Raw genomic sequence first — 17,210 nt, forward strand, 5'->3', positions numbered from 1 at the left:
GAGTCAGCTTCAGAACGTTGGAAGTGAGTTTGTTCCCTCAGTCCTGCCTTCTGATTACCCACCCTCGACGTCATCACGTTTTGACGCGAGGGCAGGGCAGAGAGAGATGTGACAACCTTACAAACCCTTCACTGAAGCCACGGAGTCAGCTTCAGATAAGCACCAAAACACTGGTTATTTCTCAGCATAAAAATGTCTCATTGGTCTAGAAAGACTTGGAATGTGTTTAGTTTCTTTCAACCTCTTGCCAAAGTAAAAGAAAAGCATCGACATAAACTTAATATAGTTGTAGAGAATAGAGAAAGATTTTCATTCACAGCAGGTACAGTAAGCTAGACTGCACCATCCTTGTACTTTGGTTTGCTGTCTTACCTGTTCTTAATGATATAAGTGTATGATAATGCTGGATTTTTTTGTGGCATAAATTGGGTCACAACATTTTGTTACTGCACTATTAGTCTATTTAAGTCATTCATATAAGCAGTAAGCCATAAACATACATGAAATGGGTTCCCATGGAGTAACATACAGATGAAGCCTTCTAGGATATCAAAATGCCTTTTCCACCATCTCTGCTGCTTGATGCTTTGTTTCTTTTTCTTTTTCTTCTTCTTCTTCTTCTTCCTCTTCCTCATAATATCCTTCTGGTTCAGCAGTTGCATCTTGATACTGCTGGTACTCGGACACTAAGTCGTTGGTGTTGCATTCTGCCTCTGTGAACTCCATCTCATCCATGCCCTCACCAGTGTACCAGTGTAGAAAAGCTTTTCTCCGAAACATAGCAGAAAATTGCTCTGCAATCCTACGGAAGATCTCCTGGATGGCTGTATTGTTGCCTATGAAAGTGGAAGCCAGCTTAAGGCCACGGGGCGGGATGTCACAGACAGCCACTTTGACATTATTGGGGATCCACTCCACAAAGTAGGCACTGTTCTTGGTCTGAACAGCCAACATCTGCTCATCCACTTCTTTTGTGGACATCCGGCCCCTGAAGATACCTGCCACAGTCAGGTAGCGCCCATGATGAGGGTCACAGGCAGCCATCATGTTGCGAGCATCAAACATCTGTTGTGTAAGTTCAGGAACAGTGAGGGCTCTGTACTGCTGACTGCTGCGGGAGGTTAAGGGGGCAAAGCCAGGCATGAAGAAATGTAGACGAGGGAATGGCACCATGTTCACAGCCAGCTTCCTCAAATCAGCATTTAACTGGCCAGGGAAACGCAGTGAGGTGGTTACACCGCTCATGGTCAAAGACACTAAGTGGTTGAGGTCACCATATGTGGGATTGGTCATCTTTAAGGTTCGGAAGCAGATGTCATACAGTGCTTCATTGTCAATGCAGAAGGTTTCATCTGTATTCTCTATGAGCTGGTGGATGGACAGAATAGCATTGTATGGTTCTACAACTGTGTCCGAGACTTTAGGGGAAGGCATGATGCTAAAGGTGTTCATGATTCTGTCGGGATACTCTTCTCGAATTTTGTTGATAAGGAGTGTGCCCATGCCTGAACCTGTGCCCCCTCCCAGGGAATGGACAAGCTGAAAGCCCTGAAGGCAGTCACAGCTCTCACACTCATTCCTTACAACATCCATCACCGACTCCACTAGCTCAGCTCCCTCTGTGTAATGGCCCTTTGCCCAGTTGTTACCAGCACCTGAGTTACCTGTTGGAGAAACAGTAAAATATATCTATGAAGGTACTAGCACCAGAATAGTGAGAGAAGAGAAAGATCACTTAAAAAAAAAAAGTAAAAGCAGGACAAGACCTCTTGAGGATCTGGTTGTGGCACTTGTGAAAGAGCCTGTGTTAGGGGCTGGCCCTTGGATACTTTCAGGGGGGGGGGGGGGGGGATATCTACAAAAGCTTTTGCAAAATTAAAGGAAAAGAAAAATTTGGTAATGATTCACAAGATACGAACAAGCAAATGAATTTAAATATCTGAGTCACATTATTTGAAGATGGGAAATTAGAGAACTCAGTCCAAGATGTGTTAAAGCAAATCAAGTTTCCAAAAGGAATATATATGTACAAAAACAAAGCTTATTGAGAATTTTTTTTATCATTCAACCCATGAATGAATACTAACAGCAGAAATCAGATGTTTAAGAATGGTGTTATGTGTGATACAGAGAGTATCAGAAATGAAGAGGTTCAGCATAAAACAGGATAACACTCTGCCCTGCTATATGTATTGACTGTAAGAAAATGACATTATTTGACCTGAAATAAGTTGACTAAAATTTTTTCACACAATGATATGGTGCAGGGCTTCTCAACCCAGTCCTCAAGGCACACCCAGCCAGTCAGGTTTTCAGGATACCTACAATGAGTATACATGAGATAAATTTGCATGCACTTCCTCCTTGGTATACAAATGTATCATGCATATTCATTGTGTATATCCTAAAAACATGAATGGCTAGATGTGCCCTTAGGACTGGGTTGAGAAGCATTGATATTATGAATGGAAAGCCAGAGGATGACTATTGGGCTCATTTTCAAAAGAGAAGGGCATCCATCTTTCGACATAAATCGGAAGATGGACGTCCTTCGCCCAGGGACGTTCAAATCGGTATATTTAGGGCGTCCCCAACTGCACTCCGTCGCAAGGACGGCCAGAGTTCAAGGGGGCGTGTTGGAGGTGTACCAAAGGTGGGACTTGGGCGTGCCTAACACTTGGACATTCTTGACTCATAATTGAAAAAAACAAGGACGTCCCTGACGAACATTTGGACGTTTTTACCCGGACCTGTTTTTCTTACAACTAAGGCACAAAAAGGTACCTGAAATGACCAGATGACCACCGGAGAGAATTGGGGATGACCTCCCGTTATTCCCCCAGTGGTCACTAACCCCCTCCCACCCTCAAAAAACATCTTTCAACATATGTCGTGCCAGCCTCAGATGTCATACTCAAGTCCGTGACAGCAGTATGCAGGTTCCTGGAACAGTTTTAGTGGGTGCAGTGCTCTTCAGAAGGCGGACCCAACCCCGTCCCCCCCCCCTACCTGTTACGTTTGTGCAGGAAACAGCGAGCCCTCAAAAACCCGCCAGAAACCCACTGTACCCACATATAGGTGCCTCCCTTCACCCGTAAGGGCTATGGTAGTGGTGTACAGTTGGGGGTAGTGGGTTTTGGGGGGCTCAGCACAGAAGGTAAAGGAGCTGTGTACCTGAGAGCAATTTATGAAGTCCACTGCAGTGCCCCCTAGGGTGCCTGGGTGGTGTCCTCGCATGTTAGGGGGACCAGTGCACCAGAGGCATAGCTATGGGGGCCTGGGCCCCCGTAGATTTGGCCCTGGACCCTCTCGACCCCCCCTCCCGCCGTCGCCGTCTGCTACCTTTGCTGGCGGGGACCCCAACCCCCACCAGCCGAGGCACTCTTCCTTCGTTCTGAGTCTGATGTCGTGCAGGACATCAGACTCACAGAAACAGAACAAAGCCCTGCAGATCGCAAGGCTTCATTCTGTTTCTGTGAGTCTGACGTCCTGCATGTACAATGTGCAGGATGTCAGACTCAGAAACAGAACGAAGGAAGAAGAGGACCTTGGCTGGCGGGGGTTGGGTAGGCGACGGCAGGGGAGGGTTGGCGGTGGGAGGGGGGTTGAGAGGGTCGTCAGCAGGGGGGGTCAAGGTGGTGGTGGCGGCGGCGGCGGCGGACTGGGGGGTCGGCGCCGCCCCTGCAGTGCATTACAAATGCTGGCTCCTCCCATGACCAAATGGCTTGCATTTGGTCGTTTTTGACATGGACATCTTTGTTTTCCAAAATCGCCGAATATCAGAAACATCCATGTCTAGGGATGGCAAAATTTAAGGATTTGGACGTCCCTGATGGTATTTTCGAAACGAAAGATGGACGTCCATTTTGTTTTGAAAATACAGGTTTCCCCACCCCTAGATTTCACTGTTTTGCAAGGACATCCAAATTGCAACTTGGACATCCCTTTCGAAAATGCCCCTCCACGTGGAAGAGGGGTAGATTATACCAAGGGTATATAATCATTGCTTTTGTTTTCCTTGACCCTCGGGTAGAAGAGGATGAGACAGGAAAAATATGCTAGCAGATAACACCCATATAACCTACCCAACTTCCTGTCCTTTCCTCTTGATTTCTGGACTTCATTTCAGTACTGTGCAACCAAGGATCTTCTATGTTTATTCCAAGTTTTCAATTCTATATATATATATTTTTTTTTTTTTTTTTTGCCTCTCCCACCTCTATGGTGACCCTGTTCTACGTTCACCACCCTTATCTTTTGGGTCTTATGGTTATGTTTCCATTTGGAGATCGTTAATTGTTTTGAGTCATTTTCTGAGAAAGGCAATCACAAAAAACAGCACAGGATTGAACGTCATCTTCTCCTTTTCTAGGATGTAGTATACTTAGGTCATTAAAGGGCTCATGTTCAAAAAAGAAAAACATCTCCAAAAGAGCATAAAGTGGCATTTGGATGTTTTTCGAAACTCGATTTCAGATATTTTTCTCTGCAGTGCATGCAATGACAAGGGGGTGGGATTTGGGCATTCCTAAAACTCGGATGTTTTTCTGCCATAATGGAACAAAGCAAAAACATCCAGGACTAAAAGTTAGATGTTTTGGTTTAGACCAGTTTCAATCATGCCTCAGTCACAAAACGGTGCCCTAATGACCAGATGACCACTGGAGTGATTAAGGTAAGAACCCCTTACTCCCCCAGTGGTCACTGACCCCCTCCCACCTCCCAAAGATATGAAAGAAACAGTACATAGCCTTTATGATAGCTTCAGATGTTATGGCCAGTCCTATTAGAACAGCAAGCAGGTCCCTGGAGTAGCCTAGTGGTAGGTGTAGTGGTCTGTAGAGAAGAGGACCCAGGCCCACATCCCACTCTAACTGGTAAACTTGTGGTGGACCATGTCAGCCCACCAAAAACCTACGGTACCTACATATAGGTGACACCTGCAGACATTAAGGTTATTAGTTATAAGAACAACTAATCAAGAAATTTCAGACTGCACAGAATACAGCAGCCAGACTGATCTTTGGCAAGTCAAAATTTGAATCTGCCAGGCCCCTTCGAGAAAAATTGCACTGGCTTCCTATCAAGGAATGTATTGCCTTTAAGATCTGCACCTTGATTCATAGGATTATTTACGGTGAAGTTCCTGGATACATGTTAAATTTAATAGATCTACCATCCAGAAACAGTTCCAGTTCTTCTCGATCCTACTTAATCTTACATTATCCAAATTGTAATGGCCTCAAATACAAATCTACCTACGCGTCCAGTTTCTCCTTGGGAACACAGCTATGGAATGCACTGCCTAAATCCTTAAGATCAACTCAGAATCATCTAGACCTCAGGAAATTATTGAAGACTACCAGTGGTGTGCTGGAGCAGGCTCGCAAGAGCCGGTTGTTAAGTTTTTAAGAATTTTGGGAGCCGGTTGTTAAAGTAGGGCCCTCCATGGCTACTTTAACAACTGGCTCCCAAAATGTGGGCTTGGGCCCCTTACTGAATTCTCTTTTACTTTGCTGGTGGGGATGCTGAGCCCTGCCAACCAAGTAAATAGACTGCTGCTGCTCCCTGCTCCTTGTTTCCAGCTCTGAGCAGCAGGCTGGGACTTCTCCAGCAAGTGTGAGAAGTTCCAGCATGCTGCTCAGAGCAAGACGTTGGGAGTGGTGGCAGTCCATTTATTGGCTGCCAGCAAAGGTATGCCTAGTGTGCCTGCAGGAAGGGAGGGAGGAGAGAGAGGCAAGTGTTGCTCCCCCTTCCCCCCCCCCCCCCCCCCCCCCCCCCCCGGCCACCCCTGGCCCTTCCAACTGCAGAGCTGGCTACGTCCGGAGAAAGAGCCTGTTGTTAAAAATTTACCAGCACACCCCTTAAGACCACCCTGTTCAAGAAGACCTACCTTCCAGACGTTACTTAGTTTACTTAATATCTGTTACTGCAAATATATGGACCTTAATAATTTTCTTTTATATTTTATTTTCTTCTTGTTTTAGACGATACGTTTACAATCACAATTTTTACTACAACATTGTTTATTGACATTGTAGCATACCCTTGTTATTGTGTAAGGCTCATTTAGCCTGCAACTAGTGGGAAAATGTGAGGTATAAATGTATTAAATAAAATAAATAAATATTGTACTGTATAGTTGGGTACAGTAGGTTTTTGGTGGGTTTTGGAGGGCTCCTCATACAATATAAGGGGGTAACTGTGAGCTGTGTACCTGGGACCTTTTATGTGAAGTCCACTACAGTGCCACCTAGGGTGCCCCACTGCACTGCTGAGATGTCTGTGTGGCCAGTCTACTGGAATGCTGGATCCCATCCATCCCAATGGCTTGTTTTTGTGTGTTTCCCCCCCCCCCCCCCCCGAAAATGATCCTAAAAGATAGATGCACTGTGTACAAAAACATCTAGCAAATGGCCATTTTTGAAACAAAAAGTTGGACATTTTTGTGTTTTGAAAATGGCCATCTTTGCTACTGGAGTTTTGGACGTTTTTCCCAAAACGTCCAAAATTGGATTTAGACATTGAAAATGCCCCTCTAAACATTGGGATTTGGTGTAGACTCCACACCATTTTGGTTGTCCTCTGAATTACTTCTGACTGTATCTTCTTAGGGATTATGGCCTTCAGAACAGGATAATCATGAGGTTATAATTGGATATGCTTGTTTTATGAACTAGGTCAATGTGCATGCTTTGGTTACCAAGAAAGCTGATCATTTGGGAGGGGGACAAGGATGGGAATTGTGTTAGCCATTGTCAAGACTTTGTCACAAGCTTTTGCCTTATCAATGGACTGTCAGGCTTTTGCTACAGGAAGCGGGGGCCTGATTGGTACCCTTACATAGCAGCATTTGTAAGAACAGTGAGATCACTGGAACTGCCAACTCATTGTTCCCCAAGCAAGCTGCTCTGATAATGCCTGGAAGCAAGTGGAAGGCATGAGAGAGAGAGAGAGAAGCAGAGTTACTCTTTGTATGAGTGTACCGTATACACAAACATGAATGGCTCGTTATGTATCATTTCATAATTTTTATGCTCTATAAGGATCAATTAGATCAATCTTTTCCAAACTTGTCCTCAGAGACCTCCTGCTGGTCAGATTTTCAGAATATCTACTACTGTGAATATGCACGAAGCATGTTGCATTTTTGCATTCAAATATGTGTCATGGTGGATATTCCCAAGATAGAGGCTTCTTGTGACAGGTTTAGGAACCACTGAATCAGACACTTTTACAGTCTGAGCACTTTTTTTCTGGTAAAGGATGAAGTTTCAGATACAAAGACTAACACAGAACCAAATGCAATATATAAGTGGGTTGAATGATTTAAAATGTTATAAAATAACCAGATGCAGAACAACAGAAATAAGTGATAGAAACATTACCGTTCATTCACTGTTGAATGGAAAATATGATGCGTGTATTTTAGTATAACTGTTCACTAACCATGAATGAAGTTGTCAGGTCGAAATAAAGGACCTATTTTACTGGATCGGAGACTGTCCATGGTCCCTGGTTCCAGATCTACCAGGATAGCTCGGGGCACATACTTGTGAGCTGCAGGGGGAAAAAAATTCAAGATGTATTAGCTTCAGTCATCTGCCAAGATTAGCAGAACAAGATGGACCCTGGTGTCGTCTGCTGCTGTTATGCTGAAAGTCAAATCTTAGAGCCAAGAGATCTGGTTTATTTCAAAGAAAGTGAAAATGCAGTGGTAGCCGTGCCTCATTTTGGTATTAATAACTCCATAGAGACTAGCTTTTTTGTGGAGCATTTCTATAAACCTTTTTTTTTCTGTACAGAATGTATCACCATCTGGGTTCTGCCTGGGATTTCCCTTCAAAGAACTTTCAAATCCTGATATAGGAACTGCAAAATAGGCACTGTGGATCAAAAATCACCCATAAGACTAAAGTAATATTTTTCATTTAATGTAAAATGGTGTTTATAGCACCCTCCTTTCAGTAATGACTTGATGAGAATGACAAAAGAACATAAGAAGAGATAACATTATCTATATTTAGAACTTGCCTAACTAGTACATTTGTTATTGTAGACAAACACATCATTACTATAATACACTAAGGGCCTCTTCTACAAAACTGCTGTGGTGGAGTCAGTGCATGGATTTGCTGCGCCTTTTACGGCAGCGAGTAAAAGGCAGAAAAAAGGAAATGGCTATGCAGTAAGTACATACTTGCCATGCGGCTATGGCTCCCAAGCTAGCCCAGTGGTAACCAGGCTGTGCGTGGCCCTGCTAGATTATCGCTGGGTAAGCCCCCAAAGCAATTTCCCATCATGCTGGACATGGCACGCAGTGGGGGACGGAACTACTGTTGGCTCCTGCCATAGGCTGGCAGTAGTGCTGGATTGGCACGTGCCAACGCTGTGGTAGCTCTACTGTGGTGTTGTAAAAGGGCCCCTAAATAAGGAAAAATATTAGCGAAAAAATTCTTATTCCATCATTTGAGAACATCGCCAAGTCTTAAGTTGGGAAATTGAGACAGCAACATGGGATACCTGCATCCATGTTAGATCAGAAAAGAACAATGACCAAAAATATGCAAAAGTTGCATGCAAAATTCTTCTGGCTATCAGCTGTTCTTTGTTCCTCCTTTGCATACATTTGATTAGTGAACTGGTGCAGCCTCATCCTACAGCTGGTTAGTGGTGTAGGATAATAAAAACAGAATTATTTCATGAATGGTTTATAAATGTTCACTGAATAGAGCTCACAGTCTCATCATCTTCAGTGAATGTAGTTTTAGGGAGGACTTGGGGGGGGGGGGAAGGATGGAACAAGCTACCTCCTGTTTCTTTGGGCTTCCAGTTCAGTCAGAAATTACCCCAACGGAGGCTGCTGCTGCAGGAGCTTTCAGTCACAACTAGTTCTGTTTTTCCTAGTTTAAGACCTCATCATGATCTACTATCTCACCCAACCATAGGGACAGACCTGGCATATTCCCGTCCCAACCACTAGGTGTTGCTGTTGCATGAATGCTGGTACTGTCTTCTGTCTTCCCATGATGATATGGCTCCTCCCAAGGTGTCTCCAAGACCTGGGGGCTCAGGAATCCAACCTGGGTCTCTATGCCCACTAGGTGGTGCTAAGCTCTTTGGAGGCCCCTCAGGGAACATGTTGAAAGTAAAGTTAGAGAAGTTTAAAGAGGAAATTGAATCACTGCTAACTCAGTTTCATAGATATTCTCATTGGAAGAAACTGATCCAGGCATCATTTTCAATCTGCTTTGAGTCAGGAAGGGGTTTTTGTACTGAGCTGTCCTATAACTTTAACCTCCTTCTGGAAGTTCAGGCATGAATGGACTCAACAAGGTTGACCTTGAAGGATTGTGTCTTTGCTAATAAAACTAGCTGTGCTGATATTTGCAACTATTTAATTATATATGGTGGAGATGAAAACGGTAACAGAATTCAAAAATGCGTGGGATAAACATAAAGGAATCCTGTTCAGAAGGAATGGATCCTCAGAAGCTTAGCGGAGATTGGGAGGCAGAGCCGGTGGGAGGCGGGGCTAGTGCTGGGCAGACTTCTACGGTCTGTGCCCTGAAAATGGCAGATACAAATCAAGGTCAGGTATACACATAAAGTAGCACATATGAGTTTATCTTGTTGGGCAGACTGGATGGACCATACAGGTTCTTTCTCTGCCATCATCTACTATGTTACTATACGAGTGTACTTCTAGTTCTGCATATTTAAAAAGAACCCAACAACTTACAATAAGCTTCATTGAAGTAGACATTGATTCTTTCCAATTGCAAATCGGAGTCTCCATGGTAATTCCCAGTACTATCAATCCCATGTTCATCACTTATCACATCCCAAAACTGTAAAGGAAACACAAGACAAGATGTTGGAAGTAATTGAAAGTGCCACTTTGCAACAGAAGTGCTCTGCAGGTAGGTTGACTTATGTAATCACTGTCTGTATGTATATACCTGATGTGAGGTAGTAAGACAGCTGGACTACAGCTCTTTCTGTTTCAGCTGTCTCCTTATAGGACGGCCTCAAGACAAAGATAAGGTGTGCACTAAAAAAACGTATCCTTGTACACTATGGAACCTATAGCTCAATCACTCTTCTTCACTGGGAGGCCATTTCCTTCCTTCCTTCCTTCTGTCCTTTTGTTTTCTCTTCTGCTGTCTTATCATAAAGACATGCGGTCCTTTCCTTCTATAAATTATTTTATTTATTGTAATCTGCTTTGATTCCTTGGCTCTGAAAGGCAGTACAGCAAGTGCTAATAAACATAAACAAATATAATTTCAAGGGGCCGCCAAGAGACCAAGCCGGGCCCGGGGCCTCTCCCCTCACGTGGCCCCTCACTGCTCACTCAGTCTGTCTTAGACAGAAATCTTACCCATCCCCGCCTGTCCCTACTGAAATCTTACCTGTCCCCACCCATCCCCGATTCTCTCTGGTGGTCATCTGGTCATTTCGGGCACCTTTTTGTGCCTTATTCGTAATAAAAACACGTCCGGGTGAAAACGTCCAAGTGTTCGTCAGGGACATCCTTGCTTTTTTCGATTATGGGTCAAGGATGTCCAAGTGTTAGGCACGCCCAAGTCCCGCCTTCGCTACGCCTCCGATATGCCCCCTTAAAATTTGGACGTCCTTGTGGCAGACTGCAGTTGAAGACGTCCAAAATCGGGTTTCAATTATACCGATTTGAACGTTTCTGGGAGAAAGACGTCCATCTTCCGATTTATGTCGAAAGATGGACGTCCTTTTGTTTAGAAAATGAGCCCGTTGCTGACCTAAACATGGAGGACCTGGAGGAAAGGAGAAATAGAGGTGATATGATACAGACGTTCAAATACTTGAAAGGTATTAATCCTCTTTTTTAAAGATGAAAAGGCGGTAGAGGAATTGAGGTTGAAAGGGGGCCGACTCAGGAAAAATGTCAGGAAGTATTTTGTCACCAACAGGGAAGTAGATACCCAGAATGCCCTCCCGTGGGAGGTGGTAGAGATGGAAACGGTAACAGAATTCAAAAATGAATGGGACAAACACAAAGGAATCCTGTTTAGGGATCCATAGAAGCTTAGCAGAGATTAGGTAGGAAAGCCAGTGCTGGGCAGACTTCTACAGCCTGTGCCCTGATTGAGGCTGGAGTGGAGCTTTTCAGGGGCTTTGACAACAACTTCAGAAATTTTAGAACAAGGCCAGTGCTGGGCAGACATCTATATGCCCTAAAAATGGCAAGGATAAATCAAGATTAGGTATACATATGGGGGGAGGGGGGATTCTATATATGGTGCCTAAAAAATCCATGTGGAAAACATTTTTGCCTAAGTGTATTCTATAAGTGGTGCCTAGATTTAGGAGCAGTATATAGAATTACACTTAGTTGATATCTCAGTGTCTGAAACTATGTGCATCCATTTACTGTGCATAAATTTTATTTCCTCAATCATAACCACGTCCTTTTATGGCTGTGGGCATTAGAAGTTGGGCACACTGTGTTACAAAATACACTTAGTGAGTTGTGCATGTAAGTTCTAATTATTGCCAATTAGTGCTCATTATTTTTTACATTTGTACCCTGTGCTTTCCCACTCATGACAGGCTCAATGCGGCTTACATGGGGCAATGGAGGGTTAAGTAACTTGCCCAGAGCCACAAGGAGCTGCCTATGCCTGAAGTGGGAATTGAACTCAGTTCCTACTACTACTACTGCTACTGTTTAGCATTTCTATAGCGCTACAAGGCGTACGCAGCGCTGCACAAACATAGAAGAAAGACAGTCCCTGCTCAAAGAGCTTACAATCTAATAGACAAAAAATAAAGTAAGCAAATCAAATCAATTAATGTGTACAGGAAGGAGGCAGTAAAGGGAAGAGGCAGGTTCCTCAGGACCAAAGTCCACCACCCTAACCACTAGGCCACTCCTCCACTCCACTAGGCCACTCCACTTATTGCTTGTTAAGTGCTGTTATCAATGCTGATTGGCTTTGTTAAGCTAATTAAGTTACGCACGTCGTTACAGAATACTACTGGATTTTGGCACTGCCCAGTTAGCACTGGGTTAGCGCAGGAGCCCTTCCTACCACCTCAATGGGTGGCTGTTAAGTGTTCCCCCCCCCCCCAAAAATAACCACGCTATAAGTGGTTCACTTACCATACAGCCATTTCTTGTTGAGAAAAAAAAGACAGCCTTTTACCCGCTATGGTAAACTGGGGCCTCAGCACATGTCAGTAACACATGCTGAAGCTAGTGAAAGGTCTTTTTACTGCAGCTTAGTAAAAAGGGCATTATTGTCACCCTGAAAATGAGTACTTCTAGTGACCCATGCAAGACCATCATTGGTATTCATGCTTTCCATGTACACAGCTGGCTCCACTTTAACAGTCTATATACCCCATGAGTGCATGCTTTTCTAAGACAAGTTATAATTGGAAGTATTTAATTTATTTTTTTTAGATTTTGTTCACACCTTTTTCAGTAGTAGCTCAAGGTGAGTTACATTCAGGTACTCTGGATAGTTCTCTGTCCCAGGAGGGCTCACAATCTAAGTTTGTACCTGAGGCAATGGAGGGTTGAGTGACTTGCCCAAGATCACAAGGAGCAGCAGTGGGATTTGAACTGGCCGCCTCTGGATTGCAAGATTGGTATTCTAGCCGCTAGGCCACTCCTCCACTATAGTAACATTCCATGTAGAATCTCAAATAGTAGCAACAGAATTTCAAATAGTTGCAACATTCCATGTAGACCAACATTCCATGTAGAATCTTAGATAATATCAACATTCCATACAGAATCTCAAATAGTAGCAACATTCCATGTAAAATCTGAGATAGTAGCAACAGAATCTCAAATAATTTATTTGGATTTTGCTCACATCTTTTTCAGTAGTAGCTCAAGGTGAGTTACATTCAGATACACTGGATATTTCTCTGTCCCAGGAGGGCTCACAATCTAAGTTTGTACCTGAGGCAATGGAGGGTTAAGTGACTTGCCCAAGCTCACAAGGAGCAGCAGTGGGATTTGAACTGGCCACCTCTGGATTGTAAGACCAGTGTTCTAACCACTAGGCCACTCCTCCACTCCACTCCACTGTGAGTACACACATGCAGTGGGATACAATCAGGACAGCATCAACATGTGCTTAAACGTCCCGTAGTAGTTACTGCATGTGCGTCCACTACCTAAGCGCTAAAAAATAGTTTTTCTTTTTTAGTGCAGGGGTGGGTCTTGGGGCAGAGAGTAGGCATGTTCTGCACTATCTAGTTAGCTCAGCTACATTGCTGTGCGCTAACTGATTAGCATGTGATTAGCACATGAGCCCTTACTGCCTACAAAACAGGTGTCAGTAAGTGCTCACGCGCTAATGGGAAAATTAACGTGTGACTTCAAAACATATAAACGTTTCTACAGAATATCAGGATCACTTCTACCAAAAGAACTGTAGAAAACAATATAAGTTGCTCATAGATTCTGGTAAAAACGAAAGGAGGAGGGGACCTCAAAAGACCCAGGTGTTTGAGTGAACTTGTCACTGACGTACTTTCAGCACTCAGTGGGCCATTATATCATCACTGGCCAAAAACCTCCTAAAATATATTTTTGTTCTTTTTTGTGCTAAAAAAATCATATTGTGCTCATCCATACATATAAACAATGAAATGATGCAGGAGTAGCCTAGTGGTTAGTGCAGTGGCCTTTGATCCTGGGGAACTGAGTTCAATTCCTACTGCAGCTCCTTGTGACTCTGGGCAAGTCACTTAACCCTCCATTGCCCCTGCTATAAAATAAGTACCTGAATATATGCAAACCACTTTGAATGTAGTTGCAAAAAAAAAAAAAAAAAACTCAGAAAGGCGGCATATCAAGTCCCATTTCCCTATTTGAGATTCTAGATGGAATGTTGCTGCTATTGGAGATTGTAGATGGAATGTTGCTATTATTTCAGATTCTTTTGAGATTCTAGATGGAATATTGCTACTATTTGAGATTCTGTTGCTACTATTGGAGATTCTAGATGGAATGTTGCTACTATTGAGATTCTGTTGCTACTATTTGAGATTCTACATGGAATGTTGCTATTCCACTAGCAACATTTCATGTAGAAGCCTGCCCTTGCAGCTCAGTCCTGCAGGACGTCAGACTCACAGAAACAGAAGCCTGCATAGCCGCATTGCTGATCTGCAAGGGCAGGCTTCTACATGACCATGTTGGTAGTGGAGGAGTAGCCTAGTGGTCAGTGCAGTGGACTTTGAGCCTGGGGAACTGGGTTCAATTCCCACTTCAGCTCCTTGTGACTCTGGGCAAGTCACTTAACTCTCCATTGCCCCTGGTATAAAGTACCTGAATATATGTAAAGCACTTTGAATGTAGTTACAAAAACCTCAGAAAGGTGGTATATCAAGTCCCATTTCCCTTATAAGAAATACAAAAATTGTATATATAGAGCAACTTAGCTTCTCATATTTCCCAGCAGTGCTAAAAGTGGCTTCAGCACACAGGATAGCACAGGCCACTTTCTAGAGCTGCTTAGTATAAGGGCCCCACAGATTTTTATGCACCCATGTCCTACATCTGCAATCCCACTGATCAAATCAGGCTCCCAAATAAATGATGTGCAGAGGTCTGATATATCATTTATGCTTCTTAGTCAAAATGTTTCTAAACACATCTACTGATCATCCTTCTGAATGTATATGTTTTTCTGTTTCTGTAGGAGTCTAATAAATCCCAGCAGTAAAACAAAATAAATATTTTCTACAGACTGCGTTCTTTAGGAGACCTTGAGCTCTGTAACTATCACAAGTTCTGCCATGTTCAAAAATGTTTTCGGTGTTAAAAAAAAAGAAGAAAAAACCCTAAAAAAAAACTCTAGGTGGCTTACATTTTAAAGCCCAAAATATATTCAACCACATTATTTGATTGTTACTTACAGAAACAGGGCATGCAAAGAATTAAAACCCCTGACTCACTATCTTAGCTTGCAGGCCTGTGTGCTCTTATCTCGACAGTGCACAAGAGATGTCATATGTCCCAAAACTGTCACACCCTCAGCTGTACACCACCAGTCCCTTTAATTTTAAATGTCTGTACATGTAATTTTGAGTCAAATCATCTTTTCTAGTTAATAATTTTATCTGTTGTACAATTTTATCCAAAGGGGTTTCTGTCTTTGTCATACAGAAGAGAACAACAGTGCAGTTTAAAATAGACAACTTCCCAGGTTAATACCATGTTTTCTTTTTTTCTGTTTACTGTTTAATTGATCTCCTTGTCTTATTTCACTCTCCCTATTTTTCTTCACTTTGTGGCCTAAGAAAGAGAAAGATTGTATATAATCCATATATATCTAGTTGGGATTGTTTTCTTCTTATATTGTATTAATGTGCAGTCATCTCTGTATTACTGTTTGCAAGTGACCCTTGTAAAATGAAAAATTATAAATAAATGATTTAAATAAATAAAAACATAAAATAAAATAGACAACTTCCTCCAAGGATTCCTCCTTTCTGCGGAGAATATATTTGCTAAGAGAAAGGATCAGATCCATTAAGCATTTTCTCCCATAGATACAACATGGGAAAAACGATTTCAACATCAGCACAGTAGAATCATGTGTATATCACTACCCCAAAATGAATTGGGGTGCAGCTACTAATCCTATCACTTTTTTTCAAATATTTAATTAAAAGTTTAGCTATTTATTTTGGTTCGTGCGAGTCTACCAAGCAAGATGCATCTTCGTCTAAAGCATTGACACACCCACATCATTAAAAGTCATTGCAAGTTTGGAAGTGTTGCTCACCTTGGCCCCAATTTGGTTACCACATTGGCCAATCTGAAGATGGACAATTTCACGCATTTTTGCAATGCTAAGCAGTTTCTCTCCCTGATTGGTAAACAGCACTCAGCGTCTGGCAGACAAATAGTGAAAACTTTGCAGGGGCAGCTCTTATACTACAGCTGATACCACACCCACAGAGATATCAGTGTGGCACTGGTAGCTCCACAACTACAGGACCTTTCAGTCCAGAAACACAGGGAGGGGGGGGGGGGGAGGAGGAGGGAGAGAGAGAGAGAGAGAGAGAGAGAGAGAGAGCGAACAGCAAGACAGTGCATTTATCTGAAAAGTGAGAGTGCATGTGTCTCTGGTGGGGACAGTCTCAGAGCTTTCCTTTGAAAATTTGAGCTGGGTGGAGAAGTCCACTTGTACAAATATATTTGAGTGCATACTAAGTGAAGGGAAGTTTTCAGCCTGGGGAATTTACCTAGTTAGAAATTAAGTTACCTGGGTAAAATTCCTTTCAAAACTATCTTTACTGCCTCCAATCCACCTGTATTATTTCATAAACAAGAAATGAAGCAACATATAGTATTTTGCTTCTTCCATTTGTGATGCGTTTTCATATGTAAACTGTTCTAAATTTATATCTCGGCCACATTGCCCATAAATCTCACTCTTTGGGGCAGTCCATCCTTGGTTTCTACCACAGACAATGGAGGGTGAAATGACTTGCCATTCTACCTGGTTCTCAGCCCACTGCTCCAGAACTGCCAAGTTACCCAGTTTCAGGAGGAAGACTTTTTAGCCAGTCCTGTTTTTGAACTCACATGCCAGTTCAGTGTGCAATTTATGGTCCCTGATTCTACCCAATGAGATCTGCACTACACATCCCATAATACGCCAGTTTAGGATTGTCAGAAATCCAGGACTGACCTAAACTAGCCCTCTTGGGACTGGGTAAATTGGCAGCTGCCAGGTCTAATCATTAAGCCACTCCATTTGAAGCATATGTTTGCCTAGTCCTCTTACTCATTCACAAACTATGATTGCATCCATCCATGGGGGAAAGTCATAAGAACATAAGCATTGCTGCACTGGGACAGACTGAAGGTCCATCAAGCCCAGTATCCTGTTTCCAACAATGGCCAGTCCAGGTCACAAGTACCTGGCAAGATCCCAGAACAGCAAAACAGATTTTATACTGCTTATCCTAGAATATGCAGTGGATTTCCCCAGGTCCATCTTAATAATGGCTAATGGACTTTTCTTTTAGGAAATTATCCAAACCCTTTTTAAACCCTGCTAAGCGAACTGCTGTTACTACATTATCTGGCAACAAATTCTAGAGTTTAGTTACTTGAGTGAAGAAATATTTTCTCTGATTCATTTTAAATTTACTACTTAGCAGCTTCATCGCATGCTCCCTAGTCCTAGTAT

General features: G+C 42.9%; 1 protein-coding gene across 1 annotated transcript; it reads right to left on the reverse strand.

The window, feature by feature from the left end:
- Window positions 1–447: 447 nt before the first annotated feature.
- Window positions 448–15,904, reverse strand: TUBB1 (tubulin beta 1 class VI). Its single transcript, XM_030212231.1, has 4 exons — window positions 15,795–15,904; window positions 9,743–9,851; window positions 7,450–7,560; window positions 448–1,664 (listed from the first exon to the last, which is right to left on the reverse strand). Exons 1-4 carry the CDS (start codon window positions 15,849–15,851, stop codon window positions 550–552), a joined length of 1,392 nt encoding a protein of 463 aa, XP_030068091.1. The 5' UTR covers window positions 15,852–15,904; the 3' UTR covers window positions 448–549.
- Window positions 15,905–17,210: the final 1,306 nt, after the last annotated feature.

Source organism: Microcaecilia unicolor, chromosome 8 (assembly GCF_901765095.1).
Source record: "Microcaecilia unicolor chromosome 8, aMicUni1.1, whole genome shotgun sequence".
Classification (NCBI taxonomy): domain Eukaryota; kingdom Metazoa; phylum Chordata; class Amphibia; order Gymnophiona; family Siphonopidae; genus Microcaecilia; species Microcaecilia unicolor.

Excerpts from the sequence above, each read along its gene's own strand:
- TUBB1 (XM_030212231.1), bottom strand. The coding sequence starts at position 15,851 with ATGCGTGAAATTGTCCATCTTCAGATTGGCCAATGTGGTAACCAAATT. Across the intron at positions 7,561-9,742 it reads CTACTTCAATGAAGCTTATT|CTCACAAGTATGTGCCCCGA; the intron begins GTAAGTTGTTGG and ends TTCCCCCTGCAG. Across the intron at positions 1,665-7,449 it reads ACCTGACAACTTCATTCATG|GTAACTCAGGTGCTGGTAAC; the intron begins GTTAGTGAACAG and ends TTTCTCCAACAG.